Source organism: Oryx dammah, unplaced genomic scaffold (genome assembly GCF_014754425.2).
Source record: "Oryx dammah isolate SB20612 unplaced genomic scaffold, SCBI_Odam_1.1 HiC_scaffold_8, whole genome shotgun sequence".
NCBI lineage: Eukaryota > Metazoa > Chordata > Mammalia > Artiodactyla > Bovidae > Oryx > Oryx dammah.
In genome coordinates, this window is record NW_024070192.1 from 40824863 (window position 1) to 40850312 (window position 25450).

Genomic DNA, 25450 nt, shown 5'->3' on the forward strand with positions numbered 1-25450 from the left:
ATGCAATCAACCTAGCAGAAAAAGAGAAAATAGGAAGGAAAAACTTGCTAAGATTTTTGATTAAGAGAGAATGTGAATATTCTAATCACCATTAGAGTAATATAAGTTTAATCACTGTGCTGAAATTTTAAGGGTAAACATTAAAATAACAGAATGTGAAACTCTTGGAGGTAAAATGGAACAGCCACCATCACCACAGCAACAAAACCTTAATCCAACAACCAGAAGGAAAAATAAGAAATAAGTAAGACTAATAAGCAGAGAAGGCAATGGCACCCCACTCCAGTACTCTTGCCTGGAAAATCCCATGGATGGAGGAGTCTGGTAGGCTGCAGTCCATGGGGTCGCTAAGTCGGACATGACTGAGCAACTTCACTTTCACGCATTGGAGAAGGAAATGGCAACCCACTCCAGTGTTCTTGCCTGGAGAATCCCAGGGACGGGGGAGCCTGGTGGGCTGCTGTCTATGGGGTCACACAGAGTCGGACATGACTGAAGAGACTTAGCAGCAGCAAGACTAATAAGAAAGCATGGTAAACAAGAAATACAAAATGACAAGAATAAGTCCAAACATCACAATCACTTATTTAAAAGACAAGGACAAAACACTGCTATATCCAAGAGATACAAAAAAAAGTTGAAACATGTATAATATCATGTAAGAATCGAAATGCCAGTCTGTCTGATGCAGGATATGACACGCTTGGGGCTGACGCGCGGGGATGACCCAGAGAGATGTTGTGGGGAGGGGGGGTGGGAGGGGGGTTCATGTTTGGGAGCGCATGTACACCTGTGGTGGATTCATGTCGATCTATGCCAAAACCAATACAGAATTGTAAAGTAAAAATTAAAAATAAATAAATAAATAAATAAATAAAAAGTTAACAAGTAAATGAATGGATGAATTCAGAAAAGCTGAAAATAGAGAGATGATAAGAGACACAGCACAAATAGGCTAAAAAAAGGAAGAACAGAGCAATATTAATTTAAACAAATCTTAAGTCAAGGCAAAAATGGAAAAACCCAAGAAGATACTAATGAATCTTTACAAAATTAACATAGTTTTAAATGTATAAAATTTATTTAAAAAGAGAAACCAGCAAACTGTAACCATCGTGGTAAACTACCATACCATCCTCAGAAAAATATCAAATAGATAACAAGTGAGAAAGGGTACATACAGACTTGAACAATACAGTTAAGTTTGGATAGGGAATGGAAACTCATTCTGGAGCCTGAGAGATGCAGCCTATAGTAATCAATCAGTAAGGACTGGCAGAAACTATAGCTAACCAGAGTACAAGCCCCACCTAAAGGTAGTCACACTTCAAAAAAATTTAAAAAGATTGTCATGACAGATGGCAACTTGCTTGTGTCTATTAAAACATTGAATGTATGACTATACCCATGAACATGAATATATATTCATATATATGTTTATAAGTGTTTATTACAGTACAAGTGTGTGCAATACTTTAAAGAAAATTTGAAATATACCTGGATCAGTCACAAAACCTGTATTAAGCCATGAAGGAAATGTCAAGACATTACAAAAAGCAGAAGTCTCACATGGACCATGTTCACAGGCAAAATGCATTAGCATCAGTAACAGCAAACGGAAAGGAAAAAACCAGATACCTGGAAATTACAATTCTAAATGATTCTTGCGTTAGAAAAAAAGAGAATCAAAATAAAAATTATAAGTTCCTTGTTAAAAAGTATACAATGAGGGTCAGCAAATAACAGAGCCTATGGCAAGCAAAGCAGGACTATGGAAAAATTTATAGCCATTAATAAATGTTTTAGGAAACAAAAAAGACATTCAACTAATGAATGTAAGAAAGAACAAACAAGAACAAAGACTGTATGGAAATGACAGAGAACAAAATAAACAAAATAGAAAACTAAAAGATAACTGAATGACCAATAATCAGAAAGTTAATTCTTGTAAAAGGTAGTATAATAGGCAAACTTTTGCCAGGTCTCATCAAGGAAAAAGAGAGAAAAATAGCAAATAAACAACATGGTGGAGGGGTGGGGGTGGGGGGGAGACATAATTACAAGTTCAGAAGAGATTTTTGGTAAGTATTTTATTATTAAAATCTTCTACAAATATAATTTGAATTCCTAAAAAAATGAATGATTTAGGAAAACACAAATAACCAAAATTGGCTGAAAATGTAGAAATTGAAATAGATTAAAAAAGGAAGAAACTGAAATAAATAGTTAAGGACCAAATGCAAAATGTTACTGTGTATTTTAAAATATTTTAAAGGAACATATTTTCTGTTAACTGTTCTAAAGCAGAGGCTATCAGATGTTTTAGTCTCAGGACAATTTTACACTCAAAATTATTAAGGACCCAAAGAACTTCTGTTTATGTGAGTTATACCTATTAATATTTACCATATTAGAAAGTAAAAGAGAATTTTGAATATTTATTAATTCATTGAAAAATAACAATAAACCCATTTCATACTCAAAACAGTCTTATGAAAAATAACTACTTTATAAAAGAATTTAGTAAGAAGAGTGGCAATGCTTTATTATCTTTGCAAGTCTATTTAACTGAAGACTGTTGGGTTTTCTCATACTGCTGTCTTCAATTTGTTGCAATCCACATGTACTGCAATATCTGGGAAACTCCACTGCACATTAAGAAGAAAATGAGAGTGAAAAAAGGCAAATTAATGTCTTAGTATTGCTATGAAAATAGTTTTGACTTTGCAGACCTCATGAAAGGATCCTGAGAACACCCAGGGGTCTCCATATTACAACGGAGAGCAGTGTTATAGAAAAGAAAAAAAAAAAAAGATGGAGAGCTACACCAATATTAGATAAGAACAGAACAGGAAAACTATAAGCCAGTGTGACTTTAATAGCAAATACTTACCTTATAACATACACAAAAATTAGCTCAAAACTGATCAAAGACCTAAACCAAAGAGTTAAGACCCTTGGGGAAAAAACGGGAAAAGCTTCATACATTGGATCTGGCAATGATTTACTGGATGTGACACCAAAAGCACAGTGAAAGAAAATGTGATAAACTGGGCTTCATCAAAGTTCAAAATTCTGTGCATCAGACAAAAATCAAGAGTGAGAAGGTAACCCAATGAACAGAAGAAAAAGTCATTTATCTAATAACCAGAATACAGTCCTACAACTTAACAACTTAATAATGGGCAGAAGGACCTCAACAGAGACTTCTCCAAAACAGATCTACACATGAGCAATGAGCACATGAAAAACGCTCCACAACATCAATTATTAGGGAAACGCAAATCAAAGGCACAACTAGACAGTACCTCACTACCATGAGAATGAAATGAAGGGTTAGTCACTCAGTCTCTCTGACTCTTTCCGACCCCATGGACTGTAGCCCAGCAGGCTCCTCAGTCCCTGCAATTTTCCAGGCAAGAATACTGGAATGGGTTGCCATTCCCTTCTCCAGGGGACCTTCCTGACCCAAGGATCACACCTGGGTGTCCTGCATTGCAAGTAGATTCTTTACCATCTGAGCCACCAGGGAAGCCCAATCCCTGAGAACAGCTATTATAAAAAAAAAGAAAAGTCAATATTAACTATTGAAAGTTTTGGAAAGGATGTGGAGAAACTGGAACCACTGTTCATTGCTGGCAGCAATGTAAAATGGTGCAGCCACTGTGGAAAACAATGTGGTACCTCAAAAATATAATTACCATATGATCCAACAATTCCACTTGGGTATATACACAAAAGAACTGAAAGCAGGACTCAAAAGACACTTGGACACAAACGTCATAGTAGCATTACTCACAACACTCAAAAGCTGGAAAAAACCCAAGTGTCCACGACAGATGAATGGACAAAATGTGATACATACACAAAACAGAATGTTATGCAGCCTTAAAAAGAAAGGAAATTCTGACATGGATGAAACTTGAGGACATTATGCTAAGTGAAAAGTGAAGTGAAAGTTGCTCAGTCATGTCCGACTCTTTGCGATCCCACGGGTCATACAGGCCTTGGAATTCTCCAAGCCAGAATACTGGAGTGGGTGGCCATTCCCTTCTCCAGGGAATCTTCCTAACTTAGGGACCGGACCCAAGTCTCCCACATTGCAAGCAGATTCTTTACCAGTTCAGCTACAAAGGAAGCCCAAGAATACTGGAGCGGGTAGCCTATCCCTTCTTCAGGGGATCTTCCTGACCCAGGAATCGAACTGGGGTCTCCTGCATTGCAGGCAGATTCTTTACCAACTGAGCTATCAGGGAAGCCCATGCTAAGTGAAGTCGGTCATAAAAAGACAAAATACTGTACGTGTATGAATTTTCTCCAACACCACAGTTCAAAAGCATCAATTCTTCGGCGCTCAGCTTTCCTCACAGTCCAACTCTCACATCCATACATGACCACTGGAAAAGCCACAGCCTTGATTAGACGGACCTTTGCTGGCAAAGTAATGTCTCTGCTTTTTAATATGCTATCTAGGTTGGTCATAACTTTCCTTCCAAGGAGTAAGCGTCTTTTAATTTCATGGCTGCAGTCATCTGCAGTGATTTTGGAGCCCCCAAAAATAAAGTCTGACACTGTTTCCACTGTTTCCCCAACTATTTGCCATGAAGTGATGGGACCAGATGCCATGATCTTCATTTTCTGAATGCTGAGCTTTAAGCCAACTTTTTCACTCTCCTCTTTCACTTTTATCAAGAGGCTTTTTAGTTCCTCTTCACTTTCTGCCATAAGGGTGGTGTCATCTGCATATCTGAGGTTATTGATATTTCTCCCAGCAATCTTGATTCCAGCTTGTGCTTCTTCCAGCCCAGCGTTTCTCATGATGTACTCTGCATAGAAGTTAAATAAGCAGGGTGACAATATACAGCCTTGACGTACTCCTTTTCCTATATGGAACCAGTCTGTTGTTCCATGTCCAGTTCTAACTGCTGCTTCCTGACCTGCATATAGGTTTCTCAAGAGGCAGGTCAGGTAGTCTGGTATTCCCATCTCTTTCAGAACTTTCCACAGTTCATTGTGATCCACACAGTCAAAGGCTTTGGCATAGTCAATAAAGCAGAAATAGATGTTTTTCTGGAACTCTCTTGCTTTTTCCATGATCCAGTGATTTTGGCAGTTTGATCTCTGGTTCCTCTGCCTTTTCTAAAATCAGCTTGAACATCTGGACGTTCATGGTTCAGAGAGTTACTCACCAACTTTCACTAATTTATTCTGCATCAACAAGGAACATGAAGATCTCATGGCACAAAGGTTTATTTCTTGCTCATACTACACTGTCCACTATGAATGGCTATAGGTCCATACTGTCTTCATTCCAGGACTGAGACTGAAAGTACAGTCCCTATCTGCAACATGCTGTTCAGATGGCAGACAGGAAAAAAAGGAATGACTCAATCAGATGACTCTCAAAAGCTCAGATATAGCTTATCACTTCCATTCACATTCTACACTGGTCAAAACAAGTCTCATGAATAAGCCAAGGGTCAGGAAGGATACTCTCCCACACAGAGGGTCATCTGATGGGAGGACTCTATAGAGATGGACCCAGTTAGAGAGAGGGCTACCCAATAATTGTAAACATAACTTGGGGATGACCAATCTACAGCAAAGGGCAACTCCCTGAAAAAAAGGTATTTACCATGAACCTAGAGCAAAATTAACTATTGCTATATATCAACAATAAATGCTTAGAAAATAAATGTAACAATAAATTGAGATGATCTCAATCAAACATACAAGCTATGAAGCCAACTAACTGTTATCTTCTATCTTAGACAAACTGCTTGTTTCTTCCACTGTGAAGATAATGAAAATCTATTTCATTGATTCTAAAAACAGATTTTTTCACACTTTAACCTCTCAGAAATTGATGACTTCTTGAAAGAACAGCTGTTTCCCAGGAAGCACTAATGTAGTATATGAAAATTTTTCATTGACACTTTCTGATAACATCAATAAAGCATCAAAGTATCTTACACTTGATAAAATACGTTAATATTTAGTATTACTGTGATGATCACATGAACTAATTCATATAAAACAGCACTACTTAATATACAGCAAGCTCTCAATAAATATTAATTTTCTTATTCTTTGTCCTACTATATTTAATAAAAAAATATATATATGTATCAACTCACTCCAGTATATATTTTGATTATATATATTCAAAACAGATTATAATGCTAGAGCAAGTGAAATAAAAAGGCAATGAAGCAGGATTAAAGAAATAAAATGGAACAGAATAGTCAGGGATACAGACCCACAAATTTATAGGAATTTAATATATAATAAACAAATCATTATGTGTTAGAGAGGATAGCACATAATGGTAGTTCTCATCGTATCATACTCAATACCCTCCTTTTATAGAAAGTATTTGTAAATGTCCCTTGTGTGTTTTAGTCGCTCAGTCCTGTCCAACTCTTTGCAATCCCATGTACTGTAGTCTGCCAGGCTCCTCTGTCCATGGAATTCTTCAGGCAAGAATACTGGAGTGGGTAGCCATGCCCTTCTCCAGGGGAGCTTCCTGACCCAGGGATTGAACCCACGTCTCCTGAATTGCAGGTGGACTCTTTACAGTCTGAGCCACCAGGGAAGCAAATGCTCTTAATCATTCTGAAAATGGATAATCTAAACTCTACACACAATTTTTAAAAGCTATACACACACACACTTCTTTCTGACTCAGTTTTGGATACACAAACAGGTACATCCTTACAGAACTATAAAGAATAAAGAGAAATTAATTTATAAAATAATATATGTAAACATGTAACCACATTAGAAAACAGTAATTTGTCAAATGCTTCTACCAGGTGGAATCAATGTAATCACCATTAATACTATGGATACAAATGCTAACTTGAATTGGTGACTCAAACACTACAAGTGACACTGTGGACGGGGACATGAGTTTCTTACATGGTAGACTCTTGGTGAAGTTCTAAACAGACAGGGTACAATCTTCACTCTACAAAACAGTTAAAAGCAGAGGAAGGACTTCCCTGGTGGCGCAGCACCAATTCAGACAGCATGGGTTCAATCCCTGGTCCAGGAAGACCTCACATGCTGTGGCAAACTAAGCCCATGTGCTACGACTACTGAGCCCACACCCTAGAGAGCCTGTGAGCTGTAACTACAGAGCCCATGTGCTGCAACTAATGAAGGCCATGTGCCTAGAGTCTGTGCGATGCAACAAGAGAAGCAAGGCAGTGCAAAGAGAAGCCCCTGCACAGCAACAGAACAGACCCTACTCCCAAAGTAGACCCTGCTTCCTTGCAACTAGAATCCCACACAAAGCAAAGAAGACCCATCACAGCCAAAAATAAATAAATAAATAAATAAAATCACCAAAAAAAGAGAATTTTAACCTACATTTGCCACATATAATACTTTTAAAAAACTACTGTAATTTTCATTCTATTAAAAACTTTTATTAATAAAAACAAAATGCACAAAACACATTTTGTGTTTATGTGTAAAAAGAACAAGTCCAAGGCTCATAAAATTAGTTTTTCATCTGTATACATCTTCAGAGGGATTTCATCTATATGGATGGGGGTAACCAAATACAGAATATTTACAATCCCTGGGCCACATCAAAACTTGGTGTCAATAATACACTCAATAACTGTGGTAAGTAAAAGTTATAAAAGTCACTTTATAAGTTTCTTAATGCCCCTCTTGAAGTGTTGAAGACTGTTCAAAAAAATTGGACAAACAGACATCCATCTTGTTGAAAATTAAGACTCATCTCCCCAATATATTCCTAAACCACAAGAAAGCAAAGCTGTATAATTTCACATGATAAAAACTGCAACTCAACTGTAAGCTACTTGTCTTCCTGTTCTAACCAGTAAATAAATCGACTCTTGAAGTCTCTGAGCTCTGCCAATTTTCCAACTAACCCCTTTTCCGTTGCATCTCTCAAACTTTTAAAATTCCATTACAAACAAACTTCCTCTCAGAAGGAGTAATTATCATTTTTAAAAGCACAGACTTTGGATAAGGCAGATCACCTCAGTTCAGTTACTCAGTTGTGTCTGACTCTTTGTGACCCCACAGACTGCAGCATGCCATGCTTCCGTGTCCATCACCAACTCCTGGAGTTTGCTCAAATTCATGTCCATCACGTCGGTGATGCCATCCAACCATCTCATCCTCTGTTGACTCCTCCTCCTCCTGCCTTCAATCTTTCCCAGCATCAGGGTCTTTTCCAATGCATCAGTTCTTCCCATCAGGTGGCCAAAGTATTGGAGCTTCAGCATCAGTCCTTCCAACAAATATTCAGGACTGATTTTCTTTAGGATTGATTGGCTTGATCTCCTTGCTGTCCAAGGGACTCTCAAGAGTCGTCTCCAACACCACGGTTCAAAAGCATTGATTCTTTGGTGCTCAGCTTTATAGTCCCAACTCTCACATCCACACATGACTACTAAAAAAAATCATAGCTTTGACTAGACGGACCTTTGTCAGCCAAGTAATGTCTCTGCTTTTTAATATGCTGTCTAGATTGGTCATAGCTTTTCTTCCAAGAAGCGTCTTTTAATTTCATGGCTGCACTCACCATCTGCAGTGATTCTGAAGCCCCCAAAAACAAAGTCTCTCACTGTTTCCATTGTTTCCCCATCTATTTGTCATGAAGTGTTGGAACTGGGTGCCATGATCTTAGTTTTAAGAATGTTGAGTTTTAAGTCAACTTTTTCACTTTCCTCTTAAGAGGCTCTTCAGTTGTTCTTCACTTTCTGCCATAAGGGTAGTGTCATCTGCATATCTGAGGTTACTGATGTTTCTCCTGGCAATTTTGATTCCAGATTCTGCTTCATCCAGCCCAGCATTTCACATCCGGCAGATCTTCTGGGGTCAAAATCTAGCTCTATTACCTAACTACTCTGTGTGTGACACAGGTCAATTTACTTAACTTCTTGACACCTTAAGATTCTTTAGCATAAAATCTCCCTTTTCCTTTAGCTTCTTTCCTTTTACACATGCACACATCATCTCCATCTAAGACAACAACAAAAAGGAAATTTCCACCAACTCTACCATTATCCCTTCTATTATCTCCATTTCCTTCTTGCTTTTCCCAATCAAACTCTTTCAAAATAAGACCATTAATTTAAAAAGTTAATGGTCACGTAACAGGAAAAAAGGGATGGAAAAGGAGACTGAAGAATGAACTAAGAAAAAATATGAAGACTAAAACAGACCATTAACAACCACTAAAACAATTAAATTAGAAACAAGACAGAAAAAAGGTAACTAAAATACTTGATGCAAAAAAAAGACAAAGACTGATATTTGTTTAACTCTCTTTAATATCTGTTTAACTCTCTCATCTAACCCGACTCCACTTTCTCTTGGTCCTCATTATCTTCTTAAACTAACAAGTAATTTACTAATCTGTTAACCATTTATCACCTCTTCTCTTCCCAGTAGAATGTAAACTCCAAAAGGGCAGTGGCTTTGCTGTGTTTCATTGGGACAGAGCAGGAATCACTAAATATTTGAATAAACTAATGAATGCATGATGATATGGAAAACAGAGATGATCCTTCAAAGAGATAAAAAGCAAATGGATCAGAAAAAGTACTGACATGATGAAAATAAAATTCTATGACAAGAAATAGTTAAATATTTCAGGTAAAAAGTAACAATGTATTCCAGGGAAAGTAATTCAAAATTATTTGTACCAAAACACACAGAACTTAAAGGATATAAAGAAAACAGTCACCAGCTGTCCAAGCCAATAAGAAAGTAATTCATTGGAAGTGGGATAAAATAACTACACTACTGTACTTTCTAATAAAAAAATTCAGTCCCAGAGAAAATGACTAAAGTCTACAAAGTTTTGAAATAAATTGTTATTAGAGAGACAGTACACCATTCAGGTTATTTAGGTGATAAAAACAACAGACAATCAATCATTCCTTAACAATTAAGAATTTAGGAAATAATGCCCCATGAGAATATGTTGAAAAACTACTCCATAAGGAAATTATGCAAAAGACCTCAGAAATGGAAATCACTGGTAAAAGAACTACTAGAGTGCACTGAATTAAATTAAAAAACCAAGGAATTTCAAAATACAGAAATACAAGAAATGATTTAACTTTAAAACATTAATATAAATTCACATTGATGCTAAAAAATTAAAGTTTAATACTCTTAGGATAAAAATTATTAGTGAACTAAAAATAGTATCCAAAACTTAAAGCAAAAATCACATTTGAGAAATTTCATAAGCAATTTCCATTAAAGTCAGGAATGTAACAAAGTTTCTATCATTGCTTCTATTTATCTCTATATTGTAGTTTTCAGGCAATATAATAAAACACTCATAATCACATAGCAAAACAAGAAATATGAGGTAAAAGAACTAAAAAGAGACAAAATTATCCTTGTTTACAGACAATATGATTGTCTACAAAGGAAATACGAAAGAATCATCAGGCAAACTATTAGAACTATATTTAGTAAAATTAAATCAACAATAACAAAAAACAGAAGCTTTTATAATAAATTAGAAAAAGTTTCCTTATACAATAACAGGGCTATAAGGTACCTACAAATAAATCTAACAAAAGATGGATGTCACCTTTACGGAAAAAAATGATAAAATTGTACTAAAGGATATATAGAACACCTGAATAAAGAAATATGTCGTTTTCATACATGAAAAGAATAAAATACTAAAATATCAATTCTCTTCTAAACTAACTATATATTCAATGCAATTCCAATCAAAATCTCTATGATTTTTTTTATTATGAAACTGTGGTGTTGGTCGCTCAGTGGCGTTTGACTCTGCGATCCCATGGACTGTGTAGCCCACCAGGTTCCTCTGCCCATAGGATTCTCCACACAAGAATATTTGAGTTGCCATTCCCTTCTCCAGGGGATCTTCCCAACCCAGGAATCGAACCCAAGTCTCCAACACTGCAGGCAGATACTTTACTATCTGAGCCATCTGGGAAGCCTGCTATAAAATGGAAGGTGACACAAAAATCCACTTAAATGACTGAAGGCAATTTTAAATAAGGAAAGAGCAATAGAGTGAAGAACAACTGAGGAAAAGAGAATGCAAGAAGACAATGTATGATTTTGTAGGACAAAAATGAACATTTTGGTCTCTAAGAGCAATGGGAAATGAATAGTGATTTTTAAACAAGTAAGATGACTGCCTAAAGTGTGCAAAAAATGTATTGGAGAGGCTTAACAGACAACCTGGAATGTCACTGAAAATGGCAGAGTATAGACCTGACAAACATTCTCTTCTCCAAAACAGCATAAAAACACTGGCCAAAAAAAGTTAGAATCCGCTTTTTTAGAACTCTGGAAATTAACCAACAGCTTAACAGCAGTCCAGGGAACATTTATCCAAGAACAGCTGAATCTTGGTAAGAACTCTGTGGTGTTTTAACTTACCCTATTTCCATCACCCCCGCCCTAGTACCATGGTGGCCTAAGAACAAGAGACCACAACCATAGTAGAAAAATCAGCAGTCTGGCAGCCACTACAGAGGGCAAATGAGGTTCTTTCAAAACCCTATCCAAGAGAATTATTGGAACTGTCTGATGGTCCCTGGAAGATGCCACTCAGAAGACTGTTTTTATTTGACTTGACAAGAGTTGCCGTTGTAAAACAGCCTTTTCCCTGGAGGTATCTGTCAAAAACAATCAAAGACAACTGTTGAATATCCGGGTAGCCTGAGGCAGTGGGTAACAGTTTTAATAGCTGGGGAAAACAATAGGTTATGGTTAAGCAAAAAGCTTAAAGCAGAACAGAAAGTCCACTGGGACTTTGAAATCTCCAAAATGTTTCTGGGGATCATGAAAACCACATTCATACACAGACCTTTGTGCAAGATCAGGAAAGACCTGAGAAGGTCCTAAACTCTCAAGACTGATCTTGAGGACTGACATGAGGCTCTGTACAAGCAAAAGTGAAGGCTAAGGCAAAGTTGTAAAATGCCTGGTTATGTACTGAAGACACATGACAACATGTACACAAAGCCTCTCGGCAGACTGGAGACTTATTAGTTACAGGTGTTTAAGGAAGTCTGTCAGGTCATTAGTTGACCACTAAGGTAACCAAGCAGACTTTGGTGGCCACACACGACAAACATAGACTCAAAGAATTAGTTCAGACAATCACTAAACAAAAAAACAAAAACAGCAAAACAATCAACAAACAAAAAACAAACCTTGGGAACAGGGGCAGCTCTGATTGCAGAGCTGCCATTTTCTATTATTCTAAATTTTCAATTTTCAACCCCAAATTATGAGACATATACATAAAAAAGAGTACGATTCACGCACAGAATAAAAGCCTTCAATGAACTAAAGGAAACTATGTCTAAAGAACTAAAGTATGAAGAAGTGAAAGTGAAAGTCGCTCAGTCCTGTCCAACTCTTTGTGACCCCATGGACTGTATAGTCCATGGAATTCTCCAGGCCAGAATGTCTCACCAAACAGAGAATACCAATTAAAAAAAAAATTTACTTTAAAGCAAAGAAACAAACCAAACCAACCTCAGGAGTTGAAAAATACAACAGTGCTTCTGAATTATATTTCAGACCAAAGAAGATGGGGGAAAAAAAAACAAACCCTCAGCTATGTGTCAACATAATTTGGCAAAAAACTCAATAGATTTAACCAGAGATTCACAAAATAACTTTACATCTAAGAGAATTCATGATTAATACTACCATTTTTTTCCTAGAAAAGAACAAAAATTCCTACTTCACTCATCTTCTTAACCTGGATTAGTTTAGCCACTTCTGTAACGCTCTTATCCTACTGGAGGATAAAATAAGGAGAACAGAGTTCTCTTGCTGCAGCTCCCACTCGTAACAAAATTATATCATTTAAAGTTGCCCTTTGCTCTCTTCTTGCATTTCCTTATGTTTCTATTTCACTCATGGATAACAGGTTAAAAAATGAATTCTTGGCAAAATTACACATTTACTTAAAGTCTTTGCTTATACTGTTATTACATATTAATATATTCAGTATCATGAGTTTCTCAGAACTCAGTTTAGTAGCAAATGATAAAAATGAAAAAAATTCTTAGCCATCATTAAAATAACCCCAATTTCCTGCCATTTTCACAAATAATATGCTTTGTCATGTCTATACAACTCATTTTGTTTGAACTATACTAGACTACCTCCAGAGAAATAGGAAATTTCAAGATTGATAAACAGTGAAAAATGCAATTATAATGTTCAGAGATTGAATTTTTAACTTTTTCTTAGCATCAGCAAGCCAAACAGGCTCCCAACTAAAATAAATTCATTTTTCATTAAGAAAAACAGACCTATGAAGACTACTTATTCAAGAAAGGGTTTTTAAAATATTGGAATTAAAGTGATGAAAGACAAATAGGCATAACTCCTAGACTTCAGAATGTATATATATATATATTCCACATCTATTTAGATATTTCTCCAAAGAAGACATTCAGATGGCTGGTAGGCACACAGAAAGATGCTCAACAGTGCTAATTATTAGAGAAATGCAAATCAGAACTACAACGAGGTACCACCTCACACCAACCAGAATGTCCATCATTACAAAGTCTGTAAGTAACAAGTGTTGTAGAGGGAAAAGGAAACCTTTTTCACACCTTTGGTGGGAAAACAGTATGGAGACTCCTCAAAAAACTAAAAGCAGAGTTGCCATATGATCCAGCAATCCCACCCCTTTGCACATACTCAGACAAAATAACAAGTCAAAAAGATACAAGCACCTCTATGTTCACAGCAGCACTATTTACAATAGGCAAGACATAGAAACAACCATAATGTTCACCAACAGATGAATGGATAAAGATGATGTGGAATACACCCACATGCACACACACACACAAAGGAATACTACTCACCCATAGAAGAAAATGATGAATGGATAAAGAAGATGTGGAACACACACACACTGGAACACTACTCACCCATGGAAGATGTGGAATACACACACACACACCACACACCACACACCACACCCCACACACACACACACACACACACAGAGGAATACTACTCACCCATGGAAGAAAATGAAATAATGTCATTTGCAGCAACATGAATGGACCTAGAGCTTATCATACTAGGCAAAGTCAGAAAGATAAATACCATATAACATCACTTATATGGGAATCTAAAATACAATACAAATCAACATATCTACAAGACAAAAACAGGCTCACAGATATAAAAAGTGGTTGCCTAGAGGGAGGAGGGGAGGAAAGGAATGTGAGTTTGGAATTAGTAGAGACAAACATATAGAATGGATAAACAACAGTATCCTGTGACAAAATATAATGGAAAAGAGTATGAAAAAGAATATACGTGTGTGTGTGTATAATTGAGCCACTTTGTTGGACAGAAGAAATTAACACAACATTGTAAATCAACTATAGAAAGTGAAAAGTGAAAGTGAAGTTGCTCAGTCGTGTCTGACTCTTTGCAACCCGTGGACTGTAGCCTACCAGGCTCCTCAGTCCATGGGATTCTCCCAGCAAGAATACTGGAGTGGATTGCCATATAATTGAGCCACTTTGTTGGACAGAAGAAATTAACACAACATTGTAAATCAACTATACTTCAATGCAATTTTTAAAAAAGGAAGTAGTGAAAGCAATGAAAACATGTCATGTAATCCAGTAAATTGCAAATATTTCTAACTTTGGGAATATACAACTATGAAAGTATTAGTCATTTATTCATGTCTGACTCTTTGCAACCCCATGGTCTTCTCCAGGCAAGAATACTGGAATGGGCTACCATTCCTTCTCTGGGAATCTTTCTGACCCAGGGATTGAACCTGGGTCTCCTGTATTACAGACAGATTTTCTACCATCTGAGCTACCAAGGAACCCCATTCAACCATAGTCACTTTTTTTTTTTTTTAAAGCACTGATTTCCTTCTGTTCTCAAAAATTATAACAGTGGAATGAACACAATTTTGAAAAAAAGAAAAAAGCTCATACTATCACTAAAAAATCCCCTCAGATCAATTTTCACTTATTTTCTACTTATCTATGCATATAGTTTTCTACAACCGCATATTCAATTTTATATTCTACTTATTTCATGCTTTTAAATGGTTCCAGTACTCTCTCTTATTATGCCTTCTCAGATTAAATGTTATTTCCTTTCATATTTTAATATGATTTGGAAGCTAAATATCTTTCAGAAAATTCTTAAAGTCCGGCATAAATTTTTCTTAAATATTTTTCAACAGGAAAATACAGAAAAGCATAAATCACTCATAAATGAACTAAAGACTACTGTTAATTCTGAAATGCTTTATTTACTTTTTTCCTTTCATTTTATTTATAACAATTTTGTATAGACATTGTACCTCACTTTACTTAGCCATGCTTTCACTGTTGAAAGCTGGACTGGTTCTAAGTTTCTACTATCATAAACAACTCTAAAATAAAGACTTCTGTATATCTATAAATCTTTAATACAAATTTCTGACCATGTCCTCAGGAGAGAATTTTAGAAAGGAAAATACTGGCACACCTTCTGACTGATACAGTGGGTTAAACATACCTGACCCTTAAAGGAATAATACAAATTGCAAAATTGTTTTCTGAAAGGGGCACTGATTTACATCAACAAAATTTTGAATTTTTAAATTTCCCATTTCATCAAAACTTTGCCATATCTTTTTCAAAAGTATTACCTATATTAGTTTCTTTAAAAGGCAGCTTACTGCTGCCCTTATTTACACTTCTTAGATATAGTAAGATTAAGTATTTTTATTGCTTATTAGATATTTCTATTTCTTCTATACCTTATGTTTTCCAGTTTTCTCTGGGGGTTTTGGTGTTTTTCTTACAGTTTTTATAACTGCTTTATATCTTATGAAAATGAAAGCTTAACCTATAAAAGGACTACCTGGCTTCTGAGTATTCAAAGTGCAATTATTATCATCCACCATTTATCTGACATGTTTGGTAAATATTAAAAAAAAATTAAATAAACTTTAGTTATCTGTTTTAAATTAATACTTTATTTAAAGAGTTGCAGAAGTTTTTATCTTTATCCAACAGCAACAATTCTCAGGTGGTATGAATCATACCTCTTCATGGCATGTGAGTTATATTGCAAAACTGGATCTCACAAGAATATCATTATCTAGAAATAAGTATTTCAATTGCCAAGACTAAAAGGAAAATTCATTATATTCTGCGAAATGAGCAAGCATTTATCACAGAAATATCTAAAAGGAAGTTTCATGTTTTAACTTGTCATGCAACATCTATTTTAGTCACTAACCACTTTAAAACACTTCTGAAATACTTGTTGTCAGAAGTACTTTGGATAATTGTATACATCAGTGGACAGCAAGCACAGCTAAATTTCAGCTACCCCCCCCCACTTTGTAAATAAAGTTTTATTAGAACACGTTAGTCATGCTCATTCATTTACATGTTATCTAATGGCTACTCTCACACTGTGAAAGCAAATTTGAGCACTTAGCTTGCAAAACCTAAATTGTCTACTATCTGGCTCTTTACAACATAGCTAAAACATCTGAGTAAATAATTTTACTCATTCTTTGAAGTCACCACAGATAGATCTTAACTCCTGGAGCTCATACTCTTGCACAGTGTAAAACTTGTATGCAAATAACTTACAATATAAGGTATAAAAAAGTTAAGTGCTCTAAAAATGATAGAGAGTGTCAGAAAAAAGGAAGAGTGTTTTCAGTGGGGAAAATCTTGAAGAAGGCAGCTTTTGCACTGGGTTTGAAAAGATGGCTATAATTTGACATATATGATAGAGACACTTCCAGTGTGAAGAAAAGTAGAGTTGTAAAAAAATACAAACGTGACAGTGTACTCTGCATGGAGAGACACAGGAGAAAACGCTACTGAGCATTTTGAAGCCAAAGCACAGGGAAGGCTGTATCAAGATAAGAAGTTTAGATTTTAAATACATTTAGGTTCAAAAGCAAGGAAGTAACAGTGATTAGAACTGTTTTAGGCAGATCAGTGGAAATAGTGTCAGACTTTTTTGGGGGCTCCAAGATCACTGCAGATGGTGACTGCAGCCATGAAATTAAAAGACCCTTACTCCTTGGAAGGAAAGTTATGACCAACCTAGATAGCATATTCAAAAGCAGATACATTACTTTGCCAACAAATGTCCATCTAGTCAAGGCTATGGTTTTTCCAGCAGTCATGTATGGATGTGAGAGTTAGACTGTGAAGAAAGCTGAGCTCCGAAGAATTGATGCTTTTGAACTGTGGTGTTGGAGAAGACTCTTGAGAGTCCTCTGGACTGCAAGGAGATCCAACCAGTCCATTCTGAAGGAGATCAGCCCTGGGTGTTCTTTGGAAGGAATGATGCTAAAGCTGAAACTCCAGTACTTTGGCCACCTCATGCGAAGAGTTGACTCATTGGAAAAAACTCTGATGCTGGGAGGGATTGGGGGCAGGAGGAGAAGGGGGCGACAGAGGATGAGATGGCTGGATGGCATCACTGACTCGAGGGACGTGGGTTTGGGTGAACTCCGGGAGTTGGTGATGGACAGGGAGGCCTGGCGTGCTGCGGTTCATGGGGTCGCAAAGAGTTGCACATGACTGAGTGACTGAACTGAACTGAGGCAGATCAATCTATCAACAGTATTTGAAATGAATTTGAGGAGAGAGAGGTGATAAGGAAACTAATTATAAAGCTATTAAAATAATTCATGACAGAAGTGATAAAGGTGGTAGCAATGGGACTAGAATAAAGAATATTTGGAAAAACAGAAAATAAACACATTAGCACCACAGCAAAACTACTCAAATACTTATGACCAGATAACAGCATTTGGATTCACTATAAACCTTACTTACAGGGGCTTCCCAGGTGGCTCAGTGGTAAAGAACCTGTCTGCTAATGCCAGAGACACAAGAGACCTGGGTTCGATCCCTGAGTCGGGAAGATCCCCTGAAGAAGGAAAAGCCAACCAACTCCAGTATTCTTGCCTGGGAAATCCCATGGAGAGGAGCCTGGCGGGCTACAGTTCATGGCGTTGCAAAGAGTCGGATGTGACTGAGCACCTGAGCACACATACATAAACCTTACTTCTATAGGGTAAAAACTGTTCATCTCCTCTGCATTTGAACAAAACGATAACTGTCTATTTAGTTCTGCTAATTTAAAAAAGAGGGACTATTTAGAAATAATTTAAAGTGCTAGATTACTACTTTCTCCCATTTTTAAACTAATTCTGGATACCAGCACATATTAAAACAGATTTCATTTGGTAGGGCCCCCTCTGCTGGACCACTGAAAGAAAAGTCTGATTTTAAATTTGAGTTCTTAATTGCTTCTGTGGAATTGGTGAAAATAAGAATAGTTGGATTTGCTTTGGAAGCTCATCAGGTGTATCAAATGCCCTCTTCAGGAGGGGAATCATAAAATATCTTTCTCTGTCTTTTCCAAAATAGGAATGACCTTATTGTTGCTTAAATGGATTAATTTTTAAAGAAGAGAGTTTTAGACTCACGGCCATAGAGAAGAGATTTGTGGTTGCCGAGGGGGCGGGGGAGTGGGGGAGAAATGGACAGGGAGTTCGGGATTACCAGATACAAACTATTATATAGACAATAAACAAACAAGGTCCTACTGTACAGCAGAGAACTGGATTCAATATCCTATGATAAACCATAATGGAAGATGAAAAAGCATGTGTATATAGATACATATGTAAAACTGAATCACTGCTGGACAGCAGGAATTCACACAACATTCTCAATCAACTACACTTCAATAAAATAAATTTTTAAAAAAGAGTTTATATTCAAAGCTTACTAACATTTAAATAATATGTGAGGATAAACTGGAATTCATCACATTTTTTTAGATGCATGGCACAGCTTGTGGGATCTTAGTTCCCTGAGCAGGGGTCAAACCTGGGCGCTCAGCAGTGAAACAGAAAAGTCCTAACCAGTGGACCACTGAAGAATTCCCCTAGACTGATTTTCTATAGGTAAAGAAATTATGCTAAGGAACAATTCTACGTTCTCTGCTCATTAAGAACTAAACTGCAGCTCCTTCATCAATAGGCTTCTGACTGGGCTCTATCAAAGAGATACCAAAATAGTATATTGGAGGGTATAAGAATGGGATACGACTAGTATTTTTCCCTGCTTTTCTCTCTAAGACTGAATCTTCCCTGTGGCTTCAACTCCTTTTAGAAAAGTTCAGTTCCCACCAAGTAATCCTAGCCCCTGGCCTCCAGAACCCAACTCCTACTTGAATCTCTCCATTTATCACTTCTTGCTTTTTACTACTGCTAATCTTTGGGTTGGGCTTCCCAGGTGGCTCAGTGGTCAAGAATCCACCTACCAATGCAGGAGACACAGATTCAATCCCTGGGTGGGGAAAGATCCCTTGTAGAAGGAAATGGCAACTCACTCCAAGATCTTGCCTGGGAAATCTCATGGCCAGAGGAGGCTGGCGGGCTACAGTCCAGGGGGATGAAAAAAAGTCAGCCACAGGTTAGCGACTAAACAACAAACTGTGTTGCTTCACCATCTTTTGTAGCTTCTCAAGTCTTCAATTACCCATGTAACCAATTCTCTGCATTAAAGTCCCTCTATGTAAAAGGAAGGGGGACAAAAAGGAAGAAAAAAATGGCTCTAGGCCTTTCTGTTGACTAAACAGTACCCACTGTCCAGCTACCACCACTAGGCTCATCTCACAGTGGAAAAGAAACAGTAATCATACGAGTAAACTTTCTAGATCACAAACCCATCCTTCTCAAATTGGAGCAATGCTGCTTTGTATTACATGGGTATCCCAGGATAATTTATGTGAAACTTCAAGATAAGCGTGTCATATTTTTCTGTTGTGTCCATAGCGATTTTTGAAATTACTTGTACATTAAATTTTTTTGACATTATTGACTACGCCAATGCCTTTGACTGTGTGGATCACAACAAACTGAGGGAAATTCTTAAAGAGATGTGAATATCAAACCACCTTACCTGCCTCCTGAGAAATCTGTATGCAGGTCAAGAAGCAACAGTTAGAACCAGACACGGAACAATGGACTACTTCCAAATTGGGAAAGGAGTATGTCAAGGCTGTATACTGTCACACTGCTTATTTAACTTATAGGCAGAGTACATCATGAGAAATGCTGGGCTGGATGAAGCACAAGCTGGAATCAAGACTGCCAGGAGAAATATCAATAACCTCAGATATGCAGATGACACCACCCTTATGGCACAAACTGAAGTACTGAAGAGTCTCTTGATGAAAGTGAAAGAGGAGAACTTTAAAATATATATTTTTAAATGCCTAGACAACATACTAAAAAGGAGAGACATTACCGACAAAGGTCCCTCTAGTCAAAGCTATGGCTTTTCCAGTAGTCACGCAGGGATGCGAGAGTTGGACCATAAAGAAAGCTGAGCACCAAAGAATTGATGCTTTTGAAATGTGGTGTTGGAAAAGACTCTTTAGAGTACCTTGGACTGCAAGGAGATGAAACCAGCCAGTGCTAAAGGAAATCAGTCCTGAATATTCATTGGAAGCAATAATGCTGAAGCTCCAGTACTTTGGCCACCTGATGTTAAGAACTGACTCACTGGAAAAGACCGATGCTGGGAAAGATTGAAAGCAGGAGGAAAAGTGGACGACAGAGGGTGAGATGGTTGGATGGCATCACTGACTCGGTGGACATGAGTTTGAGCGAGCTCTGGGAGTTGGTGATGGACAAGGGAAGCATGGCATGCTGCAGTCCATGGGGTCACAAAGAGTCAGACACCACTGAGCTACTGAACTGACTGAACGTACATTAAAACAAACCACAAGGGTACTGTCAATTCAGTGGGGAAGAGCCTTCAACAAATGGTGTTGAGACAACTGGATATCCTTCCACATGCAAAGAATGAAACGAAACCCCTTATCTCATATCAAACACAAAATTTAACTCAAAATGAACCACAGATGTAATTTGAAGAACTACACAATTCTTAGACAAAAGCATATGCATAAACCTTGACCTTGGATTAAGCAATGGTTTCTTAGGTAATGACACCAAAGCAGTAACAACTGAAGGAAAAAAAATATACTGGACTTCCTTAAAATTGAACTTTTGTACTTCAAAGGACATTGTCAAGAAAGTAAAAGGACAATCCACAGAATGGGAGAAAATATTTACAAGTTACATCTAATAACTTATTCTTGCCTGGAGAATCCTATGGACAGAGGGGCCTGGCAGGCTACAGTCCATGGGGTCACAAGAGTCGGACATGACTTAGCAACTAAACCATCATCACCACCAAGTGATCTGTACCTAGAACATACAAAGGAATCTTACAACTCATAGCAAAGTGACAAATAACCCAATTAAAAGCTAGGCAAAAAAAAAAAACTAGGCAGATTATGCCAACAGACCTTTTTCTAAAGATGATACATAAATGGCCAAAATCATAGGTCATCACCAAAATGCAAATCAAAACCACAATGAAATAGTTGTCTGGGGCAGAGTATGGGAAAGTAATTAACTGCAAAGAGGTATGAAAGAACTTTCAGGGAAGAGTGAAATGTTTTACGTCTTGACTGGTGGCTCAGATGGTAAAGAATCCACCTGCAATGAAGGAAATCTGGGTTCAGCCCCTGAGTCAGGAAGATTCCCTGGAGAAAGGAATGGCAACTCACTCCAGTAATCTTGTCTGGAGAACTCCATGGACAGAGGAGGCTGGTAGGCTACAATCCATGAGGTTGTAAAGAGTTGGACATGACTGAGCAACTAACACTTTCACTTTGAGGCATATGTATTTGTCAAAAGTCATCAACCATGAATTTCATATTTTACACACTTAAAATCTATTAATTTCAAATTTGACATTTGGAAGGGTGCACTTATTTTGATATGCTTGTTAAGAACTGTGGGCTTCATAGAAAAACACTGTTTTGGCTGCTAAAACATAGAATGTTCATATTAGATGTCATTATTGTAGTATTATCAATGCTAACTTTATACACTACCATAACTACACTGAGTAATTACATTTAGCAGATATTGAATAACTACAAAAGTCACCTCACAAGAAACTATTTTGCTGATAAAAATTTCTAGGAAATTAGTGACATCTCAATAGCTTATTTCCTAGGATCTTTACACTAACAATTTTGTTGTATCAGTATTAGTTGTATGAAATTACTTTTGTCTAACTGCTTAAAAATAGCTGAAGTTCACAGCTGTTGAAAGAAAATCTCTTGGATTATCCATGTATCACTTAGCAAAAAAAAAAACCACCAATGGAGTTTTCTTTAAATATTCCTTTGCTACTTCTGTAAATTATGCTACAGAAACACTGTACTAACAAAACATTTGAAGCAAACAAAGATATCAAATTCACAAGTTCAATTTAAAAACAAAAACAATTCCAACAATGCAGTAGAAAAAGTTTCCCTTACCTCATCATCATCATCATCAGAATCATTCCCAAACACTGAAGGTTTTTGCAAAACAGGGTGCAACTGCTGTGCCTTCTTTGGCAAAATAAGCCCATACCTGCATATTTTTTGTTTTGAAATAGAAATTACACCATTATACCTAAATGTTAAAACAGTAATACATCCACTACCTCTTCCGGATGAAGCTACCAAATCAAAACATGTCACAGAGCTTATGATCTTCACACAACCCTGGTTCTGATTTTCAACGATCTAAAAGCTTCAAAATGCACTGAAGATTTTTAAACTATTATTCTAGGTTAAAGAAGAGAAGTGAATGAAGAGCTTGGAAGTTTTAGATAGTGAAACGATAGGAAAGTTAAAAAAAAAAAAGTTAGTGGAAAGCTCAGTTGAGGTCCACTAAAAAGAAAGAGACTCTAAATTATCCTTGTGGCCTAACAAGAGTCAAGAAAACATCCCCCCTCCCCTTACTGGGTATATATCATTTTAAATAAGTTATTAAATAAAGATTAATGTCATCCATTAACATTTTTTAAAGATTACATTAACTGAGAAACCCAAGTAGCTATGGGGCAAATTACCAGTACACTTTATAAAGCTCACGTGCTTTGTCTTGGAGCACCTGAAAGAACCATCCCATCAGACCCAACTCAATTGGTTTCTTCTCACGTTTGGGCCTTTAAGATGCAGATATAACGGGAAGCCGCATCACAACTGAGGATTATACATCTAAGGTAAAGCTTCCAAAAACATGTAACATTTCTCTTTTACGGCAAGGTATACCCCAATTCCCTATGTGCCTACCCTTTTTTGTGGCTTCTCAGCACAACATTCCTAAACCGAGAAGGGAGGGCGGGAATCAGAACTTGAGCTGCCAAGGAGAACAAGGCCCTCTAAGAAAGCCAGGAAATGTCTCTCTTCTCATTTCCCCTGAAAGCATCCAACCGGGGAGAAACTCAAGCGCGGGGTAGGAAGCAAGACTGAGGGGCCTCAGACCGAGCTTTTGGAAAATAGAAAAGTCTCGCTCTCTGCCCCTCAGCCTAACTTCCTTTATTTCCTCACAAGTTTCTCCCTCAAACTTCGGGCTTCCATCCTGCAAAATGTGTGGGGGGATGGGAATATATGTTCCTCGGGATTTCTCGCTTTCCCCGCCTCTATCCCTGACGACACAGCCCCTTCAATTCCAGCGCACTTCTACTCCTCGGCCAAAGCTACAGTCGCCGTGGTATCTCACTCCCCAGTCTGACCCTAACTCCCGGATCACTCACTGCCTGCCCGGAATCGCCATCTTGCTCCCGTCTCCGCTGAACGTGGCCGACGCCGACGTAACGCTGATGCAGACGCTTGCGTCATCACGCGAATTCTCGCGGGGCTTCGGGCGGCCTAGAGCTCGCCTAGCCGCTGGGTTTGACTTTGGGTTACTTTCCCCTTGCTGGGAGTGGAGTCCTTAGCCTTGGGAATTGTTTGAAAACCGACGGATTGCCTCGAAATCAGTGGTAAGAAAGGAATAACAAAATTTTAGGCCAACAGTGTGGTCCCGGGAATTGGCATCCCCCGGCAGTTTGTTAGAAATTGAAAATTTTGGCCCTGTTCCGTCATGGGCCCAGAAATCTGAATTTTAACAAGTCCACCAGATAATCCTGATACTCAGGTTTGAAAACTGCCCTAGGCAGTTTTTTTTTTTTGAGTGTAAGTATCCCTGGGTGGGAAAGATTCCCTGGAGGAGGAAATGGCAACCCACTCCAGTATTCTTGGCCTGGAAAATTCCATGGACAGAGCAGCCTGGTGGGCTACAGTCCAGGGGATCGCAAAGGGTCGGACATGACTAAGCACGCACCCATTCCTGGCTTAGGGTAACTTGACAGAAGATGAAAATCCATACGCTAAATATATTACTATTGGACAGTAGTGATGAATAACAATACGATAGTGCCACTGGGTACAGAAAGTAAAATCATACTTGATATTTAAAAAATTTTAGTCACATTTCACTTGTGAACCCACTCTTTCTCGGCCCATGCCAAACTAATTGTACAGCAGTTGAAGAGATCCTGTAAACTGCCGACAGAAGGACGTTTAAACCTCCAAGTGTAGTTGTGCATTTTGAAGTTTTGTTATTAGATACTTGGGCTTCCCTGGTGGGTCAAATGGTAAAGAATCTGCCTGCAATGCTGGAGACCCAGTTTCAATCTCTGGGTGGGGAATATCCCTTGGAGAAGGGAATGGCTACCCACTCCGGTATTCTTGCTTGGAGAATTCCATGGACAGAGGAGCCTGGCGGGCTACATCCTCGAAGTAGCAGAGTCAAACGTGACTGAGCGACTAACTTTCCCTACCACCTATTTAAACATTTAGAGTTGTTGTGTCCTTTTATATTGACCCCTATACCATTAAGAAATGATCCTCTTTTTTTCTTTTTTATCTACTTAATCTAATATTAGTATTTATAACCAGCATTGGTTTTTAGCATAGTATATGTTTTCCCATCCTTTTAACCTATTTTAGTCAATTTGTGTCTTTTTATATAATACATGACTTTTAATATAAAGTGGATCTCTTGTTGCTAGCATATTGCTGGGTGTTGCTTTTTGTCTAGTATGGCAATTTCTTCCTTTTAAGTTGGTATTTAGAACGTTTTCATTAACGCAAGTATTAGTGTAGTTGCAGTTTGTTTTTTCTTTTTCCTGTCTGTTCTTTGTACCCTCTTCTGCCACCTTCCCCTTGACTTTGGATTAATCAATAAATTTTTACGACTTAGCTTAAGATTTTTATGATTCAACTTCTTTGTTGGCTTATTGGCCATACTTGGCCTTTTTTTTTTTGGCAAGGTTTTGCTTTAAGGTTTCTAGTATACATCTTTATCACAATCTATCTTCAAGCAACAATGTACCACTCAAAAACTTTAAAAAAGTATACTTCCAATTTCCCTCTCTGAAACTTTGTGCTATATTTTGTCACGAGTTTTACTTCTAACAATGTTGTAAATGCACAATAAATTATTTTTCTT

At 37.5% G+C, this 25450-nt stretch overlaps 1 protein-coding gene and 1 long non-coding RNA gene across 5 annotated transcripts in view; one reads left to right on the plus strand and one right to left on the minus strand.

Annotated features, from left to right (window-relative positions):
- Window positions 1-23782, minus strand: part of NSRP1 (nuclear speckle splicing regulatory protein 1) — a 41842-nt gene extending 18060 nt beyond the window's left edge. The window contains exons 1-3 of one of the 4 annotated variants that reach the window (XM_040243830.1): window positions 23712-23748; window positions 23248-23314; window positions 22444-22540 (exon numbers count right to left, since the gene is read on the minus strand). Coding sequence is in view for 2 of the 4 variants with exons in the window: in XM_040243827.1 (XP_040099761.1) it covers window positions 22444-22540; window positions 23712-23731 (117 nt within the window). In the remaining 2 variants the exon portion in view is untranslated. Of the gene's footprint in view, window positions 1-9343; window positions 9386-22443; window positions 22541-23247; window positions 23315-23711 lie in introns of those variants that run through there. The other 3 variants (XM_040243827.1, XM_040243831.1, XM_040243829.1) reach the window with 3 other exon arrangements.
- A 46-nt stretch (window positions 23783-23828) lies between these two features.
- Window positions 23829-25450, plus strand: part of LOC120866260 — a 43972-nt gene continuing 42350 nt past the window's right edge. Inside the window, exon 1 of the long non-coding RNA XR_005721623.1 lies at window positions 23829-23939. This is a non-coding gene — a long non-coding RNA (uncharacterized LOC120866260). The remainder of the gene's footprint in view (window positions 23940-25450) is intronic.